The sequence below is a fragment of the Capsicum annuum genome, chromosome 5 (assembly GCF_002878395.1).
Source record: "Capsicum annuum cultivar UCD-10X-F1 chromosome 5, UCD10Xv1.1, whole genome shotgun sequence".
In the NCBI taxonomy this organism is placed as follows: Eukaryota; Viridiplantae; Streptophyta; class Magnoliopsida; order Solanales; family Solanaceae; genus Capsicum; species Capsicum annuum.
Genome location: NC_061115.1, coordinates 1,046,299 through 1,072,087, shown reverse-complemented (window position 1 = coordinate 1,072,087; position 25,789 = coordinate 1,046,299). Strand labels below are relative to the sequence as shown.

General features: G+C 35.0%; 1 protein-coding gene across 3 annotated transcripts; it reads left to right on the top strand.

Annotated features, from left to right (window-relative positions):
* Nucleotides 1-8,857: 8,857 nt before the first annotated feature.
* Nucleotides 8,858-25,515, top strand: LOC107870039 (villin-2). Of its 3 annotated transcripts, none has more exons than XM_016716431.2 (23): nt 8,858-9,273; nt 13,292-13,443; nt 13,640-13,739; nt 13,872-13,940; nt 14,020-14,256; nt 14,355-14,532; nt 15,018-15,150; nt 16,879-17,038; nt 17,113-17,260; nt 17,337-17,437; nt 17,514-17,672; nt 17,926-17,994; nt 18,070-18,138; nt 18,232-18,369; nt 19,876-20,004; nt 21,294-21,441; nt 21,550-21,560; nt 21,651-21,791; nt 21,876-22,001; nt 22,815-22,877; nt 23,087-23,378; nt 24,101-24,318; nt 24,925-25,515. In XM_016716431.2, exons 2-23 carry the CDS (start codon nt 13,388-13,390, stop codon nt 25,036-25,038), a joined length of 2,859 nt encoding a protein of 952 aa, XP_016571917.1. In that variant the 5' UTR covers nt 8,858-9,273; nt 13,292-13,387; the 3' UTR covers nt 25,039-25,515. The 3 variants fall into 3 exon arrangements, with proteins under 3 accessions (XP_016571917.1, XP_016571918.1, XP_016571919.1); XM_016716432.2 differs by having other exon boundaries at nt 8,858-9,284; XM_016716433.2 differs by having other exon boundaries at nt 8,860-9,273; nt 24,104-24,318.
* The last annotated feature ends 274 nt before the right edge of the window (nt 25,516-25,789 follow it).

Here is a 25,789-nt window from a genome sequence, read left to right as displayed (position 1 = left end):
GTTTTCAATAGAACGTGTCTATAAAGACGTCGTAGTGAGAATCCATTATATCATGTTTAACGAACTTTACACAACACGAATTCGAAATCAAGTTTCAAGACTCCAATACTGATACCGGAAATCGAGTAATAAACTAAAAAAAAAAAAGGCAAAGGGAGTATACGCGATGAGATGCATAAGACTCCTTCACCTCAAACTAGAAGTCTCATGTACGAGTGACGAAGTGACTAAAAGACATGATTTTCTAATGAACGGCCTTCTTGTCAGAACGTCATCATAAATATGAAATTTTCAACGAAACGTCCTCCAAAACGTTTTTCGACAAGCCAGTTTTCAATAGAACATGTCTATAAAGACATCGTAGTGAGAATCCATTATATCATGTTTAACGAACTTTACACAACACGAGTTCAAGATCGAGATTCAAGACTCCAATACTGATATCGAAAATTGAGCAATAAACTAAAAATAGGCAAAGAGGTGGGGGTGGGGTGGGTGGGGTAGGGTAGGGTGTACGTGGGGGTGGGGGTCCCCAATTGCTTTATTATCTTTTATTACTGCCTTTTTGGGGCAATAAAAGAAGCATGCCATAATAAAGTCTTTCTTGGCAACCAATACTGAAAAAATATAAAAAAAATAAAGTCCATATTTTGTTCCCTTATTGCGCCAGCTTTTTTGGGGAAAAAAAAATATAGATAAATAAGATTTTATTTTAGTTTTTCCAAAAGAAATAATTTGATTATTTTTTTGTCAAAATTTAGATTAAATTAAATCTTAAACGTTTTGTGGGTATACAGTCTTATTCCTATCTTGCGAAGGTTAAGACGTCAACTCTAATAAAGAATATTAAAAATCGAGTATGTAAAACAAGTATAGACGTGAAAAAGTCATGTTGAAGACGATGAAGAAGAGAATAAAATGAACAACAATACTATGATACTCGAAAAGAAGAAAACAACATGTAATATAGATCGACTAGCAATACTTACAAGAAAATTCAACAGCGTTTGACTTCCTACTCTTATTCTCGATCTCTATATTTTTCTATCTGGAATTATGTCATCGATAAGTTGCTAGTATGTCATGACTTGTCTAATCAGTTCTTTAAATACTTTTTCTGCCTCCCCTCGTTTCCACCATAGGGCAACGCTTATGGGCGGAGCCATCGCGACTAACCAGTCTAAAACCACGGAGGGGTCTCAGCTTCCATAAAAGTTAGGGACCGCTACACTAGTCTTCACAATGACTCCACTATATCCAGAGGTAGAGCCAGGATTTCAACTCAGGAGGATCAATATTAAAAGAAAATTTAGTCGAAGGATTCAACACCTACTATAATCACATAAAAAATAATTTTAATCGTGTATAAATAGTATATTTTTATGTCGAAGGGGGTTCCCTAAAGGAGGCTAGCTCCGCCTCTGGCTATATCAAAGGGTGGTCAGGTGCACAACGTTCGTCGAAAAATTATGTTGTGTATATAGGCTATATGTTAGCTATTATGAGTGTGTGTTTAATTTTGTACACCATTAACGCAACTGAAAAAAAAAATATGCATACTATTCGTCAAATTTCTAGCTCCGCCACTGACGACGCCTCAAACCACCTTATTAGCCCATAGGTGCATCTTTTTTTTTACATGTCCGAACCATTTTAATCTCGTCTTTCTCATCTCATCCACCACGAATGACAATGCACACAGCCTATCCCTAATTTCCTCTTTTTTAATTATTTTTCTCTCCTAATATGCCCACACGTACTACAGAATTTGGTAAATGTATTATTTATATTTCATTTTTTTTAATGTCAAAAAATCACAAGTGGCACTAATTAATTTTGTTATAACAATTTAAATTCAATCTTAAACTAAAAGTTTCACTAAATAATTTACACGTGGATGTTAATTTTTATATTCACTTTAATTAATTTTTATTAATATAAAATTAAATGTCATTTTCATTAATCTATGGTCTACAATAACCGGCCAAGCCGTCCATTTCATTTGGAAATATTATATTATTTAAATGCCTAATCATATATGAAAAAATTGTGAGAGTTATCTTAAATTTTTAATTAATATTTTAAAATATTATGAAGATAATTGTCTATATTTGACTTATTGGTGTAAAAATGTTTAGTATTTAAATCTTAGGATAATATATTCTTTTAGTCATTTGATATTTAAAATTTTATTGGTTTAATTAATTTGAATTCGAATAGCATAAATTTACAAAAATAAAAAAATTTAGTGTCTGGTATTCATATTGTGGCTGGATTAATTTCGATTTCGCACATTTAGGACTTGTTTTGGGGATCGATATTATCAACATAACTTTTTTTTGTTTACAAAAGCTCGAATTCGAAGCATTTAATCAGAAATAAAGAAAAATTTGAATCATCCGACCACAATTCATAGTGCTTTCTTTTTATTCTCTTTCATTAATCATTAATATCTTAACATATATTACTTAATAAAATTCATAATTTGCTTACTTTTAACATTTTTCTTAAACTATACAATGAAAATAATTCAAGAAAATGTAACTTTCTGAGAAGTTTTGATCAAAATAAATCATTTTTTAAATTAATTCATTAAAGTAATATGTTTTTGAAAACTTTACAAAACTAGTATAAACGTTGTTGGCAGTAACGTATAATTTTTTTTAAAAAAAATTAACGGACCATTAGATGACGTTAAAGTAGGAATCACAGAGTTTGATGTGGCAGAGTTGCAGAGTCTCGTTACCGTTGGTAATGTTTTAAGCCAAAAACGTTACTTTCAGCAACGATTCCTACTTTGACGTCGTCTAATGGTCCATTAATTTTCTTAAAACCTAATATATTACTATCAACAACGTTTATACTAGTTTTATAAAGTTTTTAAAAAACATATTACTTTCATGAATTAATTTTAAAAAATGAATTATTTTGATTAAAAAAATCACTTTTTTATACCTTTGTGATTAGTGAAAGGTTTACGGGTAAAAAGTTTTAATTTGACTAGTTGGAATGATTGAAAAAAGTTTAGTCAAAGTAATTTATTTATTAAAGTAAATCTTTAATTTTAAATTTTAATGTAAGCTCCACTTTTAATAGTTCAAATTTTAATTTCAAGTTAAATTCAGTGTACTTTACTTTGAATTTACTTAAAAGAATTTACTTTAATGTTAGAGTAGTATACCACCTTTTAAGATTAAAAATGACTATTATATTATATATATAAAATTAAAATTACTGTTTATGTATATATAATTAATGTTAAATCTCATCTTAGCTTACTTTTATATATTTTTTTCTTTATATTTTGATTTTTTTTAATATTATCTTTTTTTTTACATCAACACGATATTGCTTCAAAATAAATTCCCAAGTCTCATCGATAGTAACCAAAATCATAAGAAAAGAAAAAAATTCTTTATTTTTTACCATACTTGTGTTTAATAATTTCATTGTTTAACTTCAACAACTTCTTTTAAAATTATTTTTCAAAAATTTCAATGCGTGATTTTATGTATGCAGAAAATCTTATTGAAAACTTCACATTCAGAATAGGCCGTACAATGGGTGATTCAAATTAGCCGAGGCTCTAATGTTGATATCGAACATTGTCGAAAAACGATGGCCAAAATCCATGTACCATTAACTAGAGATCTCGAGTTTGAATTCTGTCTATTGAGAAAAATTTTATTGGAAATATCACATTTAGAATAGGTCATACAATGTGCGACCCAAATTAGTTGAGACTCTAATACAGATACCGAATATCGCCGATTCTAATTAGTCTAGACTTCAATGCGGATATCGAACACCATCAATCCAAATTAGTCGAGACTTCAATGCGGATATCGAACACCGTCGATCCAAATTAGTCGAGACTTCAATGCGGATATCGAATACCGTCGGTCCAAATTAGTCGAAACTTCAATGTGAATATCTAACACCGTCGGTCCAAATTAGTCGAGACTTCATTGCGGATATCAAACACCATCGGTTCAAATTAATCGAGACTTCAATGTAGATACCAAACACCGTCGATTCAAATTAGTCGAGGCTTCAATATGAATATCGAACATCATAAAAATTTAAATTAATCGAGAATATCGAACATCATACAAAATTAAATTACTCGAGACTTCAATGCGGATATCGAACACCGTCAATCTAAATTAATCGAGACTTCAATGCGGATATCGAACATCATCGGTCCAAATTAGTCGAGACTTCAATGTGGATATCGAACACCGTCGGTCAAAATTAGTCGACACTTCAATACGGATATCGAACACCATCGATCTAAATTAATCGAGATTTCAATGTAGATACCAAACACCGTTGATTCAAATTAATCGAGGCTTCAATATAAATATCGAACATCATAAAAATTTAAATTAATCGAGACTTCAATACGAATATCGAACATCATAAAAATTCAAATTACCCGAGACTTCAATACGGATATCAAACGCAGTCCAAAAAAAAAGATGACCAAAGGACAAAAGTCGGTTGAATATTCGTTAATGGAAACCGACCACTGTTTTTGGCCCACTCTAAGGTGTCTTTCCAAACAATTTTTATCAAAAAGTATATAGTATTATATTTCACTTTAATTTTTATTATATGTGAGAAAATTTGAGTAGTCAAATTAAAAAAAACATTAAAATAATAAATGAAATAGTCTAAATATCATGAATTTATTTGAAAATCTTTCACGACTTATGATGAATAAATGTTTTTTCTAACGTCTTTTCGCCAGTAAATTTAATTAATATTACATAAATTATTTATCCAGAATTCAAAAAATTACTTTTCTTGAACGCAAAAAATTATAAACTTAAAATTTTAATTCAAAATTATAAATACAATAAATTTGATATCCATTTGAACAATTATATAATTTGAATATCCAGTTCAAGCTATAAAATAATTATTAAAATATTTTGAGATGTTAGAAATATTGTTTTCTAATATTATGCAATTTGGTTCCAATCCAACTATACAAAAATAAAAAAAAGAAAATAAAGTACCAAACATTAATATTGACATATCAAAATTCACATGAAACATCATGTGGAGGACCAATTTTTTTTTTTTTTTGGGAGTGAAGAAAAAGCATATATTATATGACATTGATAGAGTTCCTATTTTATTTTATTTTAAAAAAAGAAAAAAGAAAAAGACATAAACCAACCATGTTTTTCTGTCTTTTTTTTTTTTTTCATATTTATAATCTTTTGCTTAATATTTTTTACCAAATTATTTTAAAAATTATCTGTTTCAATCGAAGGTTTATCGGAAATAACTTTATGAAGATAGAGATAAAGTTAGCATATATACATCCTCAACTCCACTTATGAGGTGATATTAAATATGCTGTTATAAATTTCAAAATATATTATAAGAATCTGAAGTTTTAATTTTAGATTTTTGTATAATTATTGAATCTATGTTTTTCCTTTTTAATAAAGTATCTTTTTATTTGTGTTCCATGCTTATTACGAATCTGTGTGCTTTCCTCTGCTTTCCGCTGTTTTATATTCCTTATGGGTGCCGTATTTATGTTATGTCATCTACTTCTGTGCTTTACTATGTGTTTGTGTGATATCTTGTGCCTTGAGCCGGGGGTCTTTCGGAAACAGCCTTTCTACTTCATCAGAGGTAGAGGTATGAACTGCGTACATCTTACCCCCCACACCCCACTAAGTGGGAATACACTGGGTTTGTTGTTGTTGTGTTCTTTATATTTACTTGTTTTAAAAGAGACTAAAAGAAAATTTTGGAAATTTAAATTGATTTTAATAAAGAAATTATAATTCTTGAATTTATAATAATAAAGAAATTTTGGATTTTTTCCCCTCATTTGAAATGTTTTCTATAAATCATGCCTAACCATTATATCTTTTAATGTTTATTAGTCTTAATTTTTTTTTTGTTGACTAAAGAAAATTTGAAATTGCATTTTACTTCACAACGTTGAATATAATTTTTGACAAGAACATTTTTATTTTAAAATAAAATAAAATCTTTTTTTGCAAAAAATCGTTCTCGTGTATAAGCTTTGATGAATATAATTATCTAGTACTCATACAGTTATACTCAAGAAAATGACAGATAGCGTGAATATGATGAGATGTGTACAAGAGTTTATTCGAACGTCAACTTTATTTTCAAAAAGTGTGATTGATGTATGATGTATTCCATTTCATACGAGATTTAAAAAGGACTGCACCTTGATGAGATATAGTGTAGACGATCTACGATGACACAAGTATTAATTATTGATTGTATAGACGAATTTTATCATTGCTCGAAAAATCTCTTTCAGGATTTGTGGTCCAAGAAAAGACCGCGTGCCAAAGGGATGTAATGCGTACGGAATAAAAACTTACCGACAGTCAGAGTCATTTAATGTGCTGGATAAAACATATAAATTTATCTAATGGATTGGAATATTCTATGCGATTAAATATCGACACATTTATATGGATAACTGATTGCGTCATTTTAGTATAAATAACAGATTGGATGACCCCGAGATTAATTAATACTTTTAGTCAAATGCATAGCTGAGCGCGCGAGAAGATCCTCTAGAAGCCGTCAGACGTCATCCATATGTTATCGATGTGACCTGACTCTAATACTAAGTTAAACGAACTTTTCGTCTAACTTTACTTTCGATTACCCAAGACCATATTAAGGAAGCCCATGATCCCTTTCTGTCGTCTCTACATTCATTGGAATGGTGTAAATCTCCCGCTCTACGTTACATTCAGAACGAATCGAACCACAAAGGTCCGTTATATCGAGTCTTACACAATATTCTTACGAAAAGCAATTTCTACGATACAAACCCGTGATCTCCTGCTCATGACACAACCATTAGTAACAACTTTTACGACTCGAATAAATGAACCTATAAGCTCCACGAAAATCACTTTACCACTAAACCAAAACCGTCCATCAAACCCTACAAAAAGCACAATTCGATACGCCAAACCTTTCGCTATACATTATATTCATAAAAAAAATCGAATCACAAAGGTTGGTTTTATCGAGCCTTACACAATGTTTTTACAAGAAGTTGTTTCTACGACTCAAACCCGTGACCTCTTAATCATGACACAACCATTAGTAATAGTTTTTAAGACTCAAATAAATGAACCTATAAGCTCCACGAAAACTACTTTACCACTAAACCAAACCACTCATCAAACCTTACAAAAAGCACAATTCGATATACTAAATCTCCCGCTATACGTTATATTCAGAAAGAACAGAATCACGAAGATCCGTTATATCGAGCCTTACACAATATATTACCACTAAATCAAACTACCCATCAAATCCCACGAAAAACATAACTCGGTACATTAAATCTCCCTTTCTACATTATATTCAGAATGAACCGAATCACAAAGGTCCGTTATATCGAGCCTCACATAATATTTTACCACTAAATCAAACCGCCCATCAGACCCCACAAAAAATAAAATTCGATACACTAAACCTCCCGCTCTATGTTATATTCAGAACAAACCGAATCACAAAGATCTGTTATATCGAGCCTTACACAATATTTTACCACTAAACCAAATCCTTTTCAAAAAGCACAAGTCGTTACATTTAATCTTCTGCTATACGTTACATTCAGAACGAATCAAATCACAAAGGTCCGTTATATCGAGCCTTACACAATATTCTTATAAGAAGTTGTCTCTACTACGTAAACTCGTGACCTTCTAGTCCGATCGGACCCCAAAGATCCATCATATCAAGCCTTACACAACGTTCTTACAAGAAGTTGTTTTTACGATGTAAACTCGTCACCTCCTAGACAGATCAGACCCCAAAGATTCGTTATATCGAATCTTAAACAACATTCTTATAAGAAGTTATTTCTACGACGTAAACTCGTGACCTCCTAGTCAGATCAGACCCCAAAGATCCATTATATCCAGCCTTATACAATATTCTTTCAAAAAGTTGTTTCTACGACGTAAACTAGTCACCTCATAATCACATCGGACCCCAAAGATCCGTTATATCGAACCTTACCTAATATTCTTATAAGAAGTTATTTATACGGCGCAAACTCATGACCTCCTAGTCAAATTGAACCCCAAAGATCCATTATATCGAGCCTTACACAATATTCTTACAAAAAGCTGTTTCTACAGCGTAAACTCGTGACCTCCTAATCAGATCGGACCCCAAAGATCCATTATATCGAACCTTACACAATATTCTTACAAAAAGCTGTTTCTACGGCGTAAACTAGTGACCTCCTAATCACATCGGACCCCAAAGATCCGTTATATCAAACCTTACACAATATTCTTATAAGAAGTTGTTTTTATGGCGTAAACTCATCACCTCCTAGTCAGATCGGACCCCAAAGATCCATTATATCGAGCCTCACACAATATTCTTACAAAAAGCTGTTTTTTCGGCGTAAACTCGTGACCTCTTAGTCAGATCGGACCCCAAAGATCCATTATATCGAGTCTCACACAATATTCTTACAAAAAGTTGTTTCTATGACGTAAAGTAGTGACCTCATAATCACATCGGACCTCAAAGATCCGTTATATCGAACCTTACACAATATTCTTACAAGAAGTTATTTCTACGGCGTAAACTCGTGACCTCCTAGTCAGATCGAACCCCTAAGATCCATTATATCGAACCTTACACAATATTCTTACAAAAAGGTGTTTCTACGACGCAAACTCGTGACCTCCTAATCCCATCCGATCCAAAAGTACATGGAAAAGCTGAAGAAAAAACCAGCATGGCTGGTGCCACCTCGTTCACCTGTCTTTCTCTCTCTCCCTCAAAAGACCAAATTTTTTTCATCATTTTCATATCTTCTTGTTCCATACTCTCTCTCTCTCTATATATAAATACATTTGTTGTTCTTGATTCTTGATTTCCATATACATACTGTCTTTCTGTATAAAGAAAAAAAAAGTCAAAAAAGATTTCATTTTTTTATTACTAAAACAATCATTTTCCAGCCAATTACAAATCTCAAAAGCCCACAAAGAAAAGGAAAAAAAAAAAAGGAGTAAAAGGGGAGGGCCAAAATATACAATCTTGAAACCCCATTACTTCAATTATTCAACTTCCTTTTTGGTGTACCCCCTTCCTTCCTTTTGCCAGCTTTGCATAACACCCTTTTGGTTTTTCTATTGTTTCTTGAATACCCTTTTGGTTGTTCTTCTCTGTGGAGGGAGAATTTGGCTGCTTAGATCTCTCTGTAGAGGAGGAAGATAGGTGTGTTTTTGGTAATCATTTTGATGGTTTTTTTTGATCATTTGGGGTTTTGCATAGATCTTGATTTTGTGAATTGAATTGAATTGTTTGGTTGGTTGGATTGTCATTTTGTCATAATATTCATGTTGTTTTTTGGATAATTTGATGAGTAAAGATCTGTTCTTTAGTTTAGTTTTTGAGGTGTTGAGGAGTTTTGATTAATCGATAAGCTGATTTTGTATATTGAATTGATGTGATGTGTTATTGTTACGTTGGATTATTATTTTTCATAATATTCATGTTGCTTTTGGATAGTTTGATGAGTAAAGATCTGTTCTCAAGTTCAGTTTTGAGGGGTTGAGGAGTTTTGATTGATTGATGTGATGTGTTATTGTTTGGTTGGATTGTCATTTTTCATAATATTCATGTTGCTTTTGGATAGTTTGATGAGTAAAGATCTGTTCTTAAGTTCAGTTTTGAGGTGTTGAGGAGTTTTGATTAATTGATGTGATGTGTTATTGTTTTGTTGGATTGTCATTTTTCATAATATTCATGTTGTTTCTGAGGTATAAAGATCTGCTTTTTAGTTTATTTTTTGAGGTATTGAGGAGTTTTGATTAATCGATAAGCTGATTTTGTGTATTGAATTGATGTGATGTGGTATTGTTTTGTCGGATTGTCATTTTTCATAATATTCATGTTGTGTTTGTATAATCTGAGGTATAAAGATCTGTTTTTTAGTTTAGTCTATGAGGTATTGAGGAGTTTTGATTAATTCATAAGCTGATTTTGTGTATTGAATTGATGTGATGTATTTTTTTTTGGTGTAGTTGTTTTGTTGGATTGTCATTTTTTGATAATATTCTTGTTGTTTCTGAATAATCTGAGGTATAAAGATCTGTTTTTTAAGTTTAGTTTTTGAGGTATTCTGGAGTTTTTGATTAGTTGATAAGCGGATTGTTGCTTGATTTTGGTGTTGTTGTTTTGTTGGATTGTCATTTTGTGATGATTTTCATGTTGTTTTTGAATAATTTGAGGTGGAAAGATCTGATTTTTAGTTTAGTTTTTGATGTATTGAGGTGTTTTGATTAATTGATGTGATGTGTTTATTTTTTCGTGTTGTTATTTGTTGGATTGTCAGTTTTCATAATATGCATGTTATTTTTGTATAGTTTGATCAATAAAGATCTTGATTTTGTGAATTGAATTGATGTTGTGTGTTTATTTTCGGTGTTGTTGTTTTGTTGGATTGTTATTTTGTGACAATATGCATGCTGTTTTTGTATAATCTGATGAGTAAAGATCTTGTTTTTGTGAATTGAATTGATGTGATGTGTTTATTTTTAATGTTGTTGTTTTGTTGGATTGCCATTTTGTTGATAATATTCATGTTGGTATTGTATAATTGGAGGTGTAAAGATCTGTTTTTTAGTTTAGTTTATGAGGTGACGAAGAACTTTCGATTAAGTGATAAGCTGATTTTTGTTTGATCTGTTGATTGTATTGGGTGATTAAAGATGAACTCTTTGTTTAAATTTGTCAAATGGGGTTAAACACTAGGTGATTTCTTCCCATCTGTCCTAGCCTTGGTGGGCGGAGTTACTTGGTACCGACTGCACCAGCTGCAGGTGGGAGGTGGCAGGCATCTCGAGGTGCGTGAAACTATTTTTGGACACCAGAGTCATCAAAGAAAAAGAAAAGGGGTTTTGGAAAATGATCGTCTGACTTTTTTGGGTTAAAATATTTGAATATGTTCAATTATTAGGTGTGATTTTGGAGTTCCATTATCTTTGAGGAATTTAGATCACGGGTTCAAGCCTTGGAAACAGCCTCTGGCAGAAATGCAAGGTAAGGCTGCATACAATACACCCTTGTGGTGGGGCTCGTCCTCGTACCTTGTGCATAGCGGGAGCTTTAGTGCACCGGGCTGCCCTTTTCTTTACCATGGGTCTTTTTAGTTCAGTGGACCCCTAATTTAGATGTTAACGAACGGAGTATTGAGTTTATAAAAGAAATGATTGGCTATTGAGGATTCATGTAGCTGATCCCAACGTAGCTGGGGATTGAAGCGGATTAAGGCGTAGTAGTTGTTGCTTAGATTCAGATATTAGACAGTTCAGTTACAAAGCACGGAATGTTGCTGACGTGACAATACTTCTCTGCTCCCTTGACGCGTCTTCTCGTTCTGAGGATAGATGGTTCAATGAACATAGAGAAAGATATGTAAATTTGAGGATATTTGTTTTTCAGGAATCTGATTAATTGATATGCAGACGTTTGTTTGATCTGTTCATTCTATTGATTAAAGATGAAATCTTTGTTTAAATTTTTCAAATGAGGTTTTGGAGAATGATAGACTTTTTTTTTGGTTAAAATGTTTGAATTTTGGATGAGTATGTTCGACTATCAGGTGATCTTACGTAAGATCATTACTTTCTGGTGTACGATTATCTATGAGGAATTTAGATTTTAATCAACGGATTATTGAGTTTATTAATGAAATGAATGGCTATTGAGGATTCATGTAGCTGATCCCAGCTTATTTAGGGATTGAGGCATACCAGTAGCTGCGTAGGTTGGAAGATAAGGCAGTTCAGTTAATAAGCACATGCTTCTCTGCCGCCTCAATTCTTTGTTCATTCTGAGGGCAGATGGTTCAGTGCTAAGTTGCTTGGACACTCTAAAAATGTTGCCACACCCGTGTCGGATCCTTCAAAAATACACTGTTTTTGAAGGATCCGAGGCACATCTGTTGACATTTTTGAAGAGTCCGAGCAACATAGGTTCAGTGAGCATAGAGGGAAGATATGTGAATTGAGGATGTTTGTTGTATAGCTTTTACTGGTTTCTCAATCGTTTGGAATTTGTAGCAAATTAACAATGGTGATAGGATTTACTGGTAGAATTATTTCTAACAGGGAGTTCTATAGGAAGTTGCCAACAGCAGAAGACGGAGGAGCTTTTGAAGAATACAAGAGAGCTAAAGGAAAACTAAGAAGGCTTTTAGTAAAGCTCGAGGGGAAGATCAAGATGGCTTGTACCAATAGTTAGGGACATGAGAAGGGGAGAAAGACATGTTCAAACTAGCACGACTGATAGATAAGAAGGATAAGGATTTAAACCAGGTGAGATGTATTAAAGATGATTCACACCAAGTGTTGATAGGAGATAGGGAAAGGAGAGATAGAGAGGCTATTTTGATTACTTGTTCAATTCGAACGAATAACATTTTGGACCTCCATGCATTCCTGCACGATAGAAACTTGAGTTACATTTGTAGAACTAGGCCGACCGGGGTAAATGATGCCATGAGAAATTTGAGGACTTGAAAAGCTTGTGGGCATATTAGTATTCCTGTAGAGCTATGGATGTTTTTTTGGAGAGGTTGAAGTAGAATGACTCACCATGCTATACTAAGAAGTGGTCGAATGCCAACGAATGGAGAAAGAGAATTTTTTATTTCAAGGGGATGAGCTAGATCTAAATTCGCATGGAAGGAAATTGTCTCTAAAGCCTTGCAGTTTCTTGGAATCGATGCAGATTTAGCTAATGATAGGTTATAATGGGAGCTAAAGATCTCTACTAGTTGAGAAAAGGTTTTAGTCTTGTGAATATGTTGATTTTGAGCTTATTGCTTTTTTTTTGGAGTATTTTTACCTTATCATATATTTATTTATATTTAATTTATTTTTCTCTTTTATTCTTTTGGTATGGTGATGACATGATTTGAGCTTAAATGGGGAAAAACTTGGTCGGTGAGGATTCATAAAGCTGATTCCAACTTCTCCGGGATTGACGCGTAGTAGTAGAAGTAGTTGTTGTAGTAGTATGAGTTCTAGCTTCTAAATAAGTTGTGTAATACATGGCTTCATATGTGAAGAACTCTCTGTTTGAAGATTGATTTGTTCCCATATATATGTTCTTATGAAGATTTTGTTCTGCTGTGCTACTGTAAACGTCAATTAATTTCCTAATTTTGTTGCGTTTATCCATTTGGACTATATTCCACTAATACTTGACTTCCATTTCCATTTTACAGTTGTTTTTGTCAGTATATTGAGATAAGTGAGGTTAGGGCCTTCAGCATTCCAGTTTTCATTGTTGAAAGAAGTGGTAACAAGGAGGACTTTGCACAATGTCGAGCTCCGTGAAAACTTTGGATCTTGCGTTTCAGGGTGCAGGTCAAAGAGTGTATCCTTACCTAAAGTTTGGTTTCGTTGGTATTTCTTGAATTCGTACTATTTGATGGTTTTATGTACAGGAAGCTGGAAGGTGTTTAGTTACGGTCGACTGTTTACTTGTTCCTGTAATTTATCTTTAATTATTTATATCGTAACTTGTCTGCTAGGAAATTTTGAAGTTTAGTTTTCAACTTAACGTTATTTAGAGGGACTGAGATTTGGCGAATCGAGGATTTCCAACCAGTTCCTTTGCCAAAATCCGAGCATGGTAAATTTTACTCGGGTGATTCATACATCATCTTGCAGGTACATATTGATATAAAAGTTTTTGGTTTATTTGATTCCTGTACTATCTTTACAGAAAACATAATGCTTAGTGAGTTCATTGATGGGCGGTGATATAATGATAATCCTGGAATATTTGCATTTTAATTTCAGACAACTTCAGGAAAGGGCGGTGCTTATTTGTACGATATACACTTCTGGCTTGGAAAGGATACTAGTCAGGTAAGAACTCAGTTTCATTCTTCCTATAGATTTAACTTGTGTTATTTTTCCGTTTTTCATAAATTGGATGCTTTGTTAGGATGAAGCTGGAACTGCGGCTATCAAAACGGTGGAGCTTGATGTGGTCCTTGGAGGGCGAGCAGTACAACATCGAGAAGTCCAAGGTCACGAAACTGACAAATTTTTGTCATACTTTAAGCCATGTATTATACCTCTGGAGGGTGGTGTTGCATCTGGGTTCAAAAAACCAGAGGAGGAAGAATTTGAAACAAGGCTGTATATTTGCAAGGGTAAACGAGTCGTCAGGATGAAGCAGGTACATCTTTGCAACTTATGAGTGAGATCGTCCGGAACTTATGTAGTTTATTTCAATTGTGGTTGAATTGATTATAACTAAGCTGAAAATGTTGTCAGGTTCCGTTCTCCCGGTCCTCTCTAAATCATGATGATGTGTTCATTCTGGACACTAAAGACAAGATTTATCAGTTCAATGGTGCAAACTCTAATATCCAAGAAAGGGCCAAAGCATTAGAAGTTATTCAGTTTTTGAAGGAAAAATATCATGAGGGGACGTGTGATGTTGCAATTGTTGGTATGTTGAATGTGTTCCTAGATACTTACCTTGATACTCTTTTCCATTATTAAAAAAAAGTGTTCCTAGATATTCTTCTTAAAACTTCGGCTGGAAAGTTTCAAAATTGTAGAGTTCTCCATTGATTCATGAGAATAATGAATAAAATGTTTCGAAATGTGCAACAGATTTGATTGCTAAATTTGGCGAAAAAAATTTTACACGAGTGCTGTTTGTGGGAGAGAATAATTTTTTTTTTGTCTTTGTTAATCTATATTGTGGGAGGGAGTCATTTGAATTCAACTAATAGGTGGAACAAATATTTGAGCTTAGTAAGCTAAAGGGGGAGTGATCTGTTGTCATGATGTTAACACCATGCAGATTGGGTTGAATTGAGTCAATGCTATGTCTATCCATATATGATGTCTAGTGCAGCATGTCACTCTTTTAATTACTTCTCTAAATTTTGTGACTACTCCTTCATACCTTTTCATTGTACATCTCAGATGATGGAAATTTGCAAGCCGAGTCTGATTCTGGTTCATTCTGGGTTTTGTTTGGTGGATTTGCTCCAATTAGTAAAAAGGTTATTACTGAAGATGATATTGTTCCCGAGAAGACACCTCCTAAACTTTACAGGTATTGTTGCCTTCTGCTATCTTATATTTGTTATTAGGTCGGTGACTCAATTGTTACTTCTTAAGTAATTCATGTTGACAACTTGGTTTCCCATTATGTTTGGGAGTCGGAGGACAACTTCATTTTTTGCACTCAAAGGTGTGCCTAGTGGTCATTGAGGTGAGGCAAGATCTATGAGATCTCAAGTTCAAATCCCAACAGAAGTAAACGCACTAGGTGATTTCTTTCCATATGCTCAAGCCTAGGATAGAGTTACCCGGCACTTGTGCTATTGGAGGTAGCAGCTACTCTGTGAAATTAGTTGAGTTGCGCTCAGTCGTGTCCTGAAACAATGGTTATCAAAAAAAGGAAAACTTTTGAGTTCCTTGAGTGAACTATGGCTTTAGCCACTCATTACTTAGCAGAAATTGGATCCTAGACTTACTGAACTAATCCGAATTAGCCATTAGGTAGTTTCTTGAAAGTAAGTCTATTCATCTTCTTTCTCCAGATTCCTCCAATATTTTATAAGATACTGTACCCCATAAATTGCTGTAAGGTTAGACCCAAGGGTCAACACTCTTAACTGAATTATAGCATGAGAAAAACAAATTTAGAAGCTTCTGAACTTTTCTGGTTGAGATTTTAGGCTAAGACATAGCTTGATTCTGAAGAACTCTTTTGATCTAAGTTGCTCGGACTCTTCACTTTCGGCGCTGCACCCATGTCGACACTACATGGGTGTGGGATCTGCCGAGTTTGGGTGACTTTGACCAAAATCGACGGAGAAATTCCAGACCGATTCAATAATTTCGGTAATCAAACAAAAGCTAAGGTGAAGTTTAAGAAAATGGATTGTATACATAGATTTCTATGTCTCTCGTTTTCCTTTTATCTTCTTCTAGGATTCTCCTCGTATCAATATTTTGTCCTCAAATTTTCCACATAATATATTTCATAATTTTGGTTCTATAACTCTATTTTTAGATGTTTTAATTATTCTAGCCGAATCCCTGCACCAGAATCTATATATAGATCCCTATCCCCGAATCGTAAAATTTTGATCATGAACGATCCGACCTCTACATCCGCACCTGTATTGGACACCCACACCCGACACCGAGCAACTTAGCTTTTGATGAAGAAGATAAATCCTCTAGTTGAAGTGTGAAGTTACCTTTTCCTTTTAAAGAAAGGCTGTATACTTTGTTGTGATTAAGAGAGAAGAAAGAGAGTATGCCCGCCTTATGTGAGGAGAAGGAATATTCTGTTTAGATTAAGTTTGGTGGATCAGTAGTCCTTCATTACAACTTTTTGTAGGTCCGGACAAAAACTTCATCTAGCTGTCCAGCAAAATCATTCCATAAGCACATGCTCTTTTCTTCTTAGTAGTAAATTGCATCTCCGAACTAGTAATAATTTCAGTGTGCTTCTCAGGAACAATTGTATGGTTCTGCTTTACTTCACATAGTAGACTTATGTATTATTAGTGTCAAGGTTGTATCTGTGGTTTATGATGCTGCATGTCAAAAATATTTAACATCCGTGATTGACCTTGAACTGCTCAACTTGACTTCTTCGTGGTAGAAGATCTTTACGCTTGAAATGGTCTAATTTAATTCTCGTGTTTTCTAATTTCCATGTGAACTATTTCTCACCCTTATGCTTGCTGTTTCATCATTGCTAAATTTTGTATATCAACCTTTTGTTGGTGTTGGTGCTGACGTTGATTGTTTCCTCTTTTTGCAGTATCACTGATGGTCAAGTCAGTCCTGTAGATGGTGAACTTTCAAAGTCTAGCTTGGAAAACAATAAATGCTATCTTTTGGATTGTGGTGCTGAGGTCTTTGTTTGGGTTGGCCGTGTAACTCAACTGGAGGAGAGGAAGGCTGCTATTCAAACTGCAGAGGTAGAATTTTTTTAATCCGCATGTTAGTTACTTGATATGATTTCTTGTGGCTAAATGGCTTGTGATATCCCCAGGAATATCTTGTCTCTCAAAATAGACCCAGGGCAACACGTGTAACCCGGGTTATCCAAGGTTATGAAACCCATTCATTCAAATCCAACTTCGATTCTTGGCCATCAGGATCTGCCCCTGCCCCTGAAGAGGGGAGAGGAAAAGTGGCAGGTATATTTATTCTTAACTTGTGTAGAATTGTAATGTCGTTTGTTGCCGTCAGTTCTAAGTTATTGCATCTTTACAGCTTTGTTGAAGCAACAAGGTGCTGGCGTCAAAGGTGCCAGCAAAAGTGCTCCTGTAATCGAGGAAGTGCCTCCATTGCTTGAAGAGGGTGGAAAATTAGAGGTCAGATCAGCACCCTTGTTTCCATTTCTTCAATAATACGTGTCGATTTATCCACTAAAAACATGATTGTTATTAGGTATGGTGCATCAATGGTAGTGCAAAGACACCTGTCCCAAAAGAAGATATTGGTAAATTTTACAGTGGAGATTGTTATGTGGTTCTCTACAACTACCACTCTCATGAAAGAAGAGACGATTACTATCTATGTTGGTGGATCGGAAAGGATAGTATTGAGGTAATGCGGATCGTCACTGCAAATCAAGGGTCCACACATCTTTTTCTCCATAATTTTTATTTGATCATTAACTTGATATATGCCATGCATCTTAGAGTTATAGTTTCCGTTTCGTCTTAACTTGCTTGTGACCTAGTCCTTCTGTACCTGGTGAAAAAAAGGAAATGAAACCAAAAAAATGTAATGGTACATCTAAGAACTTCAAGTGTGTAAATGATTCTCATATCTTATAAAGTTACCTGTTTTGATACAGGAGGACCAAAACATGGCTGCTCGATTGGCCACGACAATGTGCAATTCGCTTAAAGGAAGACCTGTGCTGGTATTACTTGTCACATATTGGTTATCTTCTGTCAAAAGTTGGTGAGATTTTAATTCGACGTTTAACGTTGTCCAGGGTCGGGTGTTTCAAGGGAAAGAACCTCCACAGTTTGTTGCAATCTTCCAGCCCATGTTGGTTCTTAAGGTACCTCTTCATACATCATAATACAGGCTGCTTCTGTTTCTACAGTCCTTGATTTACACCGTTAATAGCCCTGATGATTTCGATTTTCCACAGGGTGGTTTGAGCTCTGGCTACAAAAACTATATTGCTGACAAAGGCTTGAATGATGAAACCTATAGTGCCGATTCAGTTGCACTTATTCGGTTATCTGGAACTTCTGTGCATAATAACAAAGCGGTTCAAGTCGATGCTGTAAGCTTATGGACATTCAGTTTTTTTTTTTGTCTACTAAAGTTGCAGATTAGATTATTATAGTATTCGAAGCAGATAATATCCTTTGTTCGTACGGTACCTGTTCTCCTATGTACTGTTTCTGTTGTTCATATTTTTTTTTTGATCAAGTAAATATATTCTCATTAATTAACCAGACCAAACTGGCCGTAGACAAGGGAATACCAAAAGATAAAGGATCTACAAACAAATATGATTCTCTACGAACTCCTCCCTATCAACTCTACAACTATGGAATCTCAGTTTGTACCAAAAGAAAATAAGGAAACGTAGACTACTCAACTCCTGAACCGTGAGAAACTCGACTCTACTCCTTCAAAAGCTCTCCAAACTACTCAAATTAACATGAGTGGAACCACGTTACAAGCCCTTCGTCTTCTCCACCTTCTCCCGTTCTTCCAACTGAATATCTAATCTTTCAGTTTTTGGCATTGCCCATGGAGTGCCAAACCACCTTAACATATCCTACCATAACCTCATAGTTAGCCCGCAATGTAGTAGAAGATGATCGACGTCTTTGCCCACTTCCTTGCACATGTAACACCAACTGATGCAAAAAACCTTCGGCTTTCTAAGATTTTCTGCCGTTAAAATCACTCCTCTAGTTTGTCATGTCAACCTGTTTTTTAGAGCTGAGTAGCTACTCTCCAAGTTGATAGAATCTTTCTTCCAGTGCTAACACCTCTTCTACTGAAACTTCAATCTCTATTCCGTCTGCTGGCTCAGTCATGGGCTTTCTACTGCCTTATATAGTGTTATATGTTCTTTTGCTTTTTGTCAAACGTGTCCTTTGCATGCATTACAGTTGTAGTGATCAAGTTTGGGAGACGAAAACCTGAGTGCTAATATGCTCCTTTATGGAAATGGTTTTACAATATATTCTGATATGAAATTTTTAAAGACTTCTTTTGGCCTGCTAGATACCTGGATAAAGCTCAACGTGTTTTTAATCAAATGATTCAATCCCAAACTAGTTGATCTGTGGTGTGAGTCCCCAGTACCCATCCCGTTGTATTCGAGCTTATTTTGTTTCAATACTAAATAATGCTTTCGATGCAAATTGAGGATTTTCTACAACTAGAGGTTCTCTTGATCTCACAGTTGTTCTTTTGGATGTAAAGTCTTTTTGTTATAATCCATAAAGGGAACAGTAGTGCCAGAACGATACATACATGGACGTATAAGTCTCCAGACTAGAACAAAGGACTCTTTACAAACATCAAACTGAATATATGTATATTTTTTGCAGTTATGATATCATTGGATTATACTTAATAACGTTGGTAGTGATGAGAACTCATTAATTTTAATTCAGGCAACTTGACTGGCTTGTCGATGACTATATTCCATGATTCGTTAAAGTTACGATTCTCATTGTATACAAATTATTATAAAATTGTGAAAATAAAATTTTCTTCTGGGATTGCTTATTTCTTGTTTTTTTTTTCTGTGTTTAAACTCTGTCAGGTGCCAAGTTCACTGAACTCTAATGAGTGTTTTCTCCTGCAATCTGGCTCTTCATTATTCAGTTGGCATGGTAACCAGAGTTCTTACGAGCAGCAACAATTAGCAGCAAAGGTTGCAGAATTCTTGAAGGTGAGATGTTTATTGAACCTGGAAAAACTTATCTCACCTTGTTTTTCGCGTTATTCTCTTTATAACTAGAAGAACCCAATCTTTTAAATACTCCTGGGAGAAATTGCTCAAGGTTTCATTTTGAATATTCAGAGACTTGGAGGGGAATTGAAATTTCTTTTTTCTCGGGCAGATCCCAGCCGAGTTTATGAGAGTTCCTCTTGATATAGCGTCAATAATAATTAAGTATATAAATGTCTACAGTGAATGAGTGAGTTTTTTACGCTAAAAGTTGCTTGTTGTTCTCTGTCATTTCCCATTATTTGAGTGCTAGCGTGGGAAAATGACACCATTTTCATCCTGTTTTAAATTATAGTAACCGTTTCTTGGCAAGTTTATGTAATGGCCCAGCGGGAAATCTTCTATTAAAACTGCTTGGTTTGTCAAAATCTTATGATGATCTTATTCACCTTGTATGACTAGTTGTGCTTGTATGATGGTATCGTTATGTTTGTGCTTGATGAAAGGTGCATTCATTTTTTAGCAAAACCTGGTTCAATTGTCATAAATAAATGTCTTTGTATGCGTAAAATGTGATACAGTGACATTTACGCATTTTACTATCACGCATCACACTGCAATTTAAGATACGCGTAAAATGTCTTTTAACTTTGATGCCTTGTAACTATTTAAAATGCACTTTGGAAGAAAGCTAAACCATCTTAAATGCACTACTTGAGAGATGATACAGTGAAATTTTATAGACCTACTTTGATCAAATTGCAGTGATCAAGTTGCGATATAGTATCATCGTGAGTCGTGACTGAGTAACTATTTAATATATAACAAATGCAAGGATAGCCTGTGTCCCTTAAGATGTACAACCTCGGTGGTGGAACTTTTAACAAAGTATACAGCATTATGGCTAGAAATGATTGTATGGAGACTTTTTGTCTTCATTGGTTTTGACTAGTTTTTCAGCTTTTCGTTTTTACCTTGAACGAATAGTGAAATAATCAAGAAAGTGAAATCCTGCGCTCCTGCCAACCTCAAATCTCAATCTAATTCTTCTTTCCGATGACTTTTCTTCGCAAGCACAAAAGACTGAAGTTCCCTTCTAGGATAATAAGCTCAGACTTTATGATTTCTAACTTATAGCACATATCATAGCTTTGTTTTGTGCTCCTTATCGGTTATGTGATGGAAGTATCGACATGCATATTGACATACGCATCTGCAATTGTGAAGAAGATGCCCCCAACCGATATGCGTCGTGGACTGATGTAGTTAGATTTTTTATCCAACTTCAGCCAGGAGTGACGGTGAAACACACTAAAGAAGGAACAGAGAGCTCAGCTTTCTGGTTTGCTCTCGGAGGGAAACAAAGTTATACCAGCAAGAAAGTGACTCCAGAAGTCTCCAGGGATCCCCACTTGTTTGCTTATTCAATTAATAAAGGTACATACATTATCCTATAATAAATACGATTTTTTATTTGCAGTAAGTATTATTTTCATTGGCTGATGTTTTTTTTAATGATTTCCATGTTATCACATTGATGTCCAGGAAAATTTGAGGTAATGTCCTATAGTAAAAAGCTAAAATCTCTCAATTTATGCTCAGCTCCTTTATTGTTTTTCTTAATTTGTTCTCTGCTCACTTAATAGGTCGAAGAAATCTACAACTTCGCTCAAGATGATTTATTGACCGAGGATGTTTTACTACTCGACACACACGCTGAAGTGTTTGTTTGGGTTGGTCAATCAGCGGACTCCAAAGAAAAGCAGAGCGCTTTTGACATTGGACAGGTAATATTCAAGGCTATAATAGGCATTTACAATTATGTAAGCATGCTTTCTAGTTTACGTTTTAATCCATTAATATGATTACAGAAATACGTAGAGATGGCTGCATCTTTGGAAGGATTATCACCAAATGTTTCACTCTATAAAGTCACAGAAGGAAATGAGCCTTGCTTCTTTACAACATTCTTCTCGTGGGATCCTGCAAAAGCCAGTGTACGAAACTAAACCGCTTGTATGATATGTCATTATGAGACCTTCTAGCATGAAGTCGTAGACACTATTCTTGATGTCATAGAAGAGTTCCATTAGTCATACTTTATTTATATATTTCTTTCATGATTTCGTAGAGGATGGGGAGAGAAGTGATTTTACGTAGAATCGATAGCTTATATAGTATTGTATTTATAAACTTAGTTACCATTTCGATAAACTCCTTCCTCTCACTCTAAAATAGTTCAAATTTTGATGATGACTAGACCTTTTAACGGTGTTTGTATGTATTCTTTTGACAAGGGCTAGTGACAAACTTACAAACACATCCGAATACCTGTTCATGATCTGTAAATCAAAACCTTGCACTTATCTTAATCCGTCGTGTACAAGATACCTATGTTGCTTGGACTCTTCAAGAATGTTAACAGGTGTTTGGAGAATCTTGCTCGGACTCTTCAAGAATGTTAACAGGTGTTTGTTGGATTCTCCAAAAACAGTGTATTTTTGGAGAATCCGACACGAGTGCGGCATCAAAAACGAAGAGTCCGTGCAACTTAGCAAGATACTGAATGATCTCTCTTAAAGAGGATCTCTCTCAAAAGCTTTGAAGTGGGGATTGAACAAACAAGTTGAAGCGTCTTCGTCCTCAATGTTGAAGACAAAGTTACTTTCCTTGGGGTGAATTATTACATAGATATTTTAACTGCAATTTTGGTATTTCATGATATTTGTTTTTGTAACATATTTATCGCATCGCTTATTGCACGTTGCTTTCCCCGCTCGAAAGAAACTAACCTCTGCGTTAATAACCAGGCCCATGGAAACTCATTCCAGAAGAAGGTTATGCTACTCTTTGGGGTTGGTCATGCTTCAGAGGTAATTTCTTGATTTCGTCAAAGCAAGAATGGATTTGTTTATTCTCAATTTATTTCGTATTTGCAAATGTTCTTTCATTTCTGTCATTTTAAGACTACTGAAATCTGTTAATCGTGTAATTGATGATACCTTTCATAGACCAATTTAGCATATATTTCTCAGATGTTCGAAAAATTTCCAATGTGCTAACAGCGTGCTCTATATTTCAGAATCAGCAAAGGTCAAATGGGTCAGGTGGGCCAACCCAAAGGGCTTCGGCCTTAGCTGCTTTGAACTCCGCTTTCAGTTCCCCGTCTCCTCCAAAATCTAGTTCTGCACCAAGGCCTGCTGGAGCAAGTTCGGCTTCACAAAGAGCAGCTGCAATAGCTGCATTATCCGGTGTTCTTACGGCTGAGAAAAAGCAGTCGAGTGAGAGTGGTTCTCCTGTCCAATCAAACAGAAGCTCACCTGTTCGGTCAAGCAGAAGCTCTCCTGTCCGATCAGTAGACTCTGGCCCTGCTGGTATAATAATATTATTTCTCTTCCTCTTGCTATTAGCTTTTGGTGCCTTTTTCATTTGTGAGTCTTGCGATTATTTTATTAACAGATCTTGTGCCGACTTCAAAATCTTTTTCCCCTTAAATCTTGTGCTTTTAGCCGCTAAGTTGCTCGGACTCGTCAAAAATGTCTGCGGGGGTGTGTCGGATCCTCCAAAAATAGTGTATTTTTGAAGGATCCAACACGGGTGCGGCAACATTTTTGGAGAGTCCAAGCAACTTTAGCTTTTAGGGGTCATTTGTAGCTAGTAAAGAAGAAACTTATTCATGTATCCTTTTCTGTATAAGTTATATAACGTTTTGGTAGCTAGTTAGGAAATAAATAAGTTCATGTATAAAATTAATATGACTTTTGGTTTGCGGTTTAGAAACCTGCAAGCTAATACATATATTACTAATACCTGCATAATTCTAACCAGCTGCGAAATGATCCCTTAATTCATAATTTAAGTGCTTGTGCAATCAAGCATAAATTATGTCGATGGTTTGATTTATGCATGTATTATATTATGATAGCAAGTTAATATGCTTATGCTATCAATTAAGATTATTGAGGGAAATAATAGCTGCATGAAAAGTGAAATTTGACAGTTTCTATGCAAAATCGAATCATTCTACTTCCATTCACCTTTAAGTTCAGTTCTCGGAGTAGTTTGACATAACACGATGTTTACGTTCCCACCAAAGCAGAAAGTGATCTTTCTACTGCTGAGGTCCAAGATTCTGAAAAAGCTTCAGAGCCTAAGGAGATAGTTGAGCCAGCTGAGATTAATGGATCAGAACCGAAGCCAGAACTGGAGCAGGACGAGGGTGGAAATGAAAGTGGACAAGCTATATTTAGTTATGAACAGCTCAAGGCTAAATCTGTCAACCCTGTCACCGGGATTGATTTCAAGCGGAGAGAGGTTTGTAGCTCAACCTTTTTTTGGCATTCCTCATGATGTAACTGTTCCTTTTGATACTAGTATATATTGCATAGCAAATGATTCTAACAATTCGATAAAATCAGTCAAATCAGAAGCCAAAAAATCTTTTTGGTAATACAATAAATACTGAATACTTTTAAGCCATGTTGCTCGGACTCTTCAAAAATCTCAATGGGTGCGTGTCGGATTCACCAAAACTAGTGTATTTATGGAGAATCTGACACGGGTGCGGCATCGAAAGTGAAAAGTCCGAGCAACTTAGCAATTTTAAGGTTTAATACATAAACAAACACTCAACTTGGTCTCAACTGACAACTAAACACTCCAACTCGTCCCCATTGTGCCTCGTGGACACCCAACAAAGACATGAAACCTAAATTTTGGAAGTTTCTAGATAATCATTTTGGAAGTTGGAGTGTTCGACTGACACAGTGGAGACGAGTTGAGGTGTTGGATGTGCATACTCAAAATTGGAGCGTTCACTTCCCAGCAGAGGCCAAGTTCGAGTGTCCGTTATGTATTGTACCTACTTTTATATCTCAACTTCCATGTGCTCCATCGTTGTTTTCTGATTCTTTCTTACAGGCCTATCTTTCGGATGAGGAATTTTTGTCTGTACTTGGTATGCAAAAGGAAGCATTCTACAAGTTGCCTAAATGGAAACAAGATATGCACAAAAGGAAAGTCGATCTCTTCTAGACCCTGCATCATCGGAAACCAAAATGGCCTCTCGATATCTCTCCTTCTTGCAGTTCTCGACATTCATTTCCATGTTTTTTGCCAGTGCAACCTACTTTTATAGGTACATATTGCCTGGATTGTGTATTTAGCAAAGCATTTTAACGTCTGCTTCTCTCGATGACCATAGCTCTCGGTAGTTTTATTTTTCCGATTATGTGAATGCCTGCTTGAAGTTTGTTTGTTTTTTTCGGTTGAAAGTCGGCAGCCAGGTTGATTCTTTGATTTGATCAGTGTATCTCTTGAGTTTGTGTTCATTGGAGTCATGTATTTTGTTAATTAAAGGGTGTATACATTATGTTGTAACCTATACAAAAGGAATATAACATTTGGGGTTTGCCATCAATCTGTATTCAGTTCAGCTTGCATGCAACTCGACTATGCCACCGAGGACCTGCTTTGGTTCCCCCGGTATTGTTTTCAAGGCTTTGTTGTTCACATACGGCCATCGATATTTGTCACATGTATTTTGAATTTGTCATTTTGATGCCTAAACAAATGGATTGGATCAAGAATTCTCTTTTGGTGGTTTGCAATTCATTGTTGTAGCAAGTTTGTTCATGTTTAAATATATTTACATTTGTTTTTAAGTGGTATTCATTGTCTAACCTCATCTTTGAGGTGGGTACGGACTGTGTACACTCTATCCACGCCAGACTGTACTTTGTAGGAGTACACTGGATATGTCGGTATTGGTTGTAAAAGTTGACGT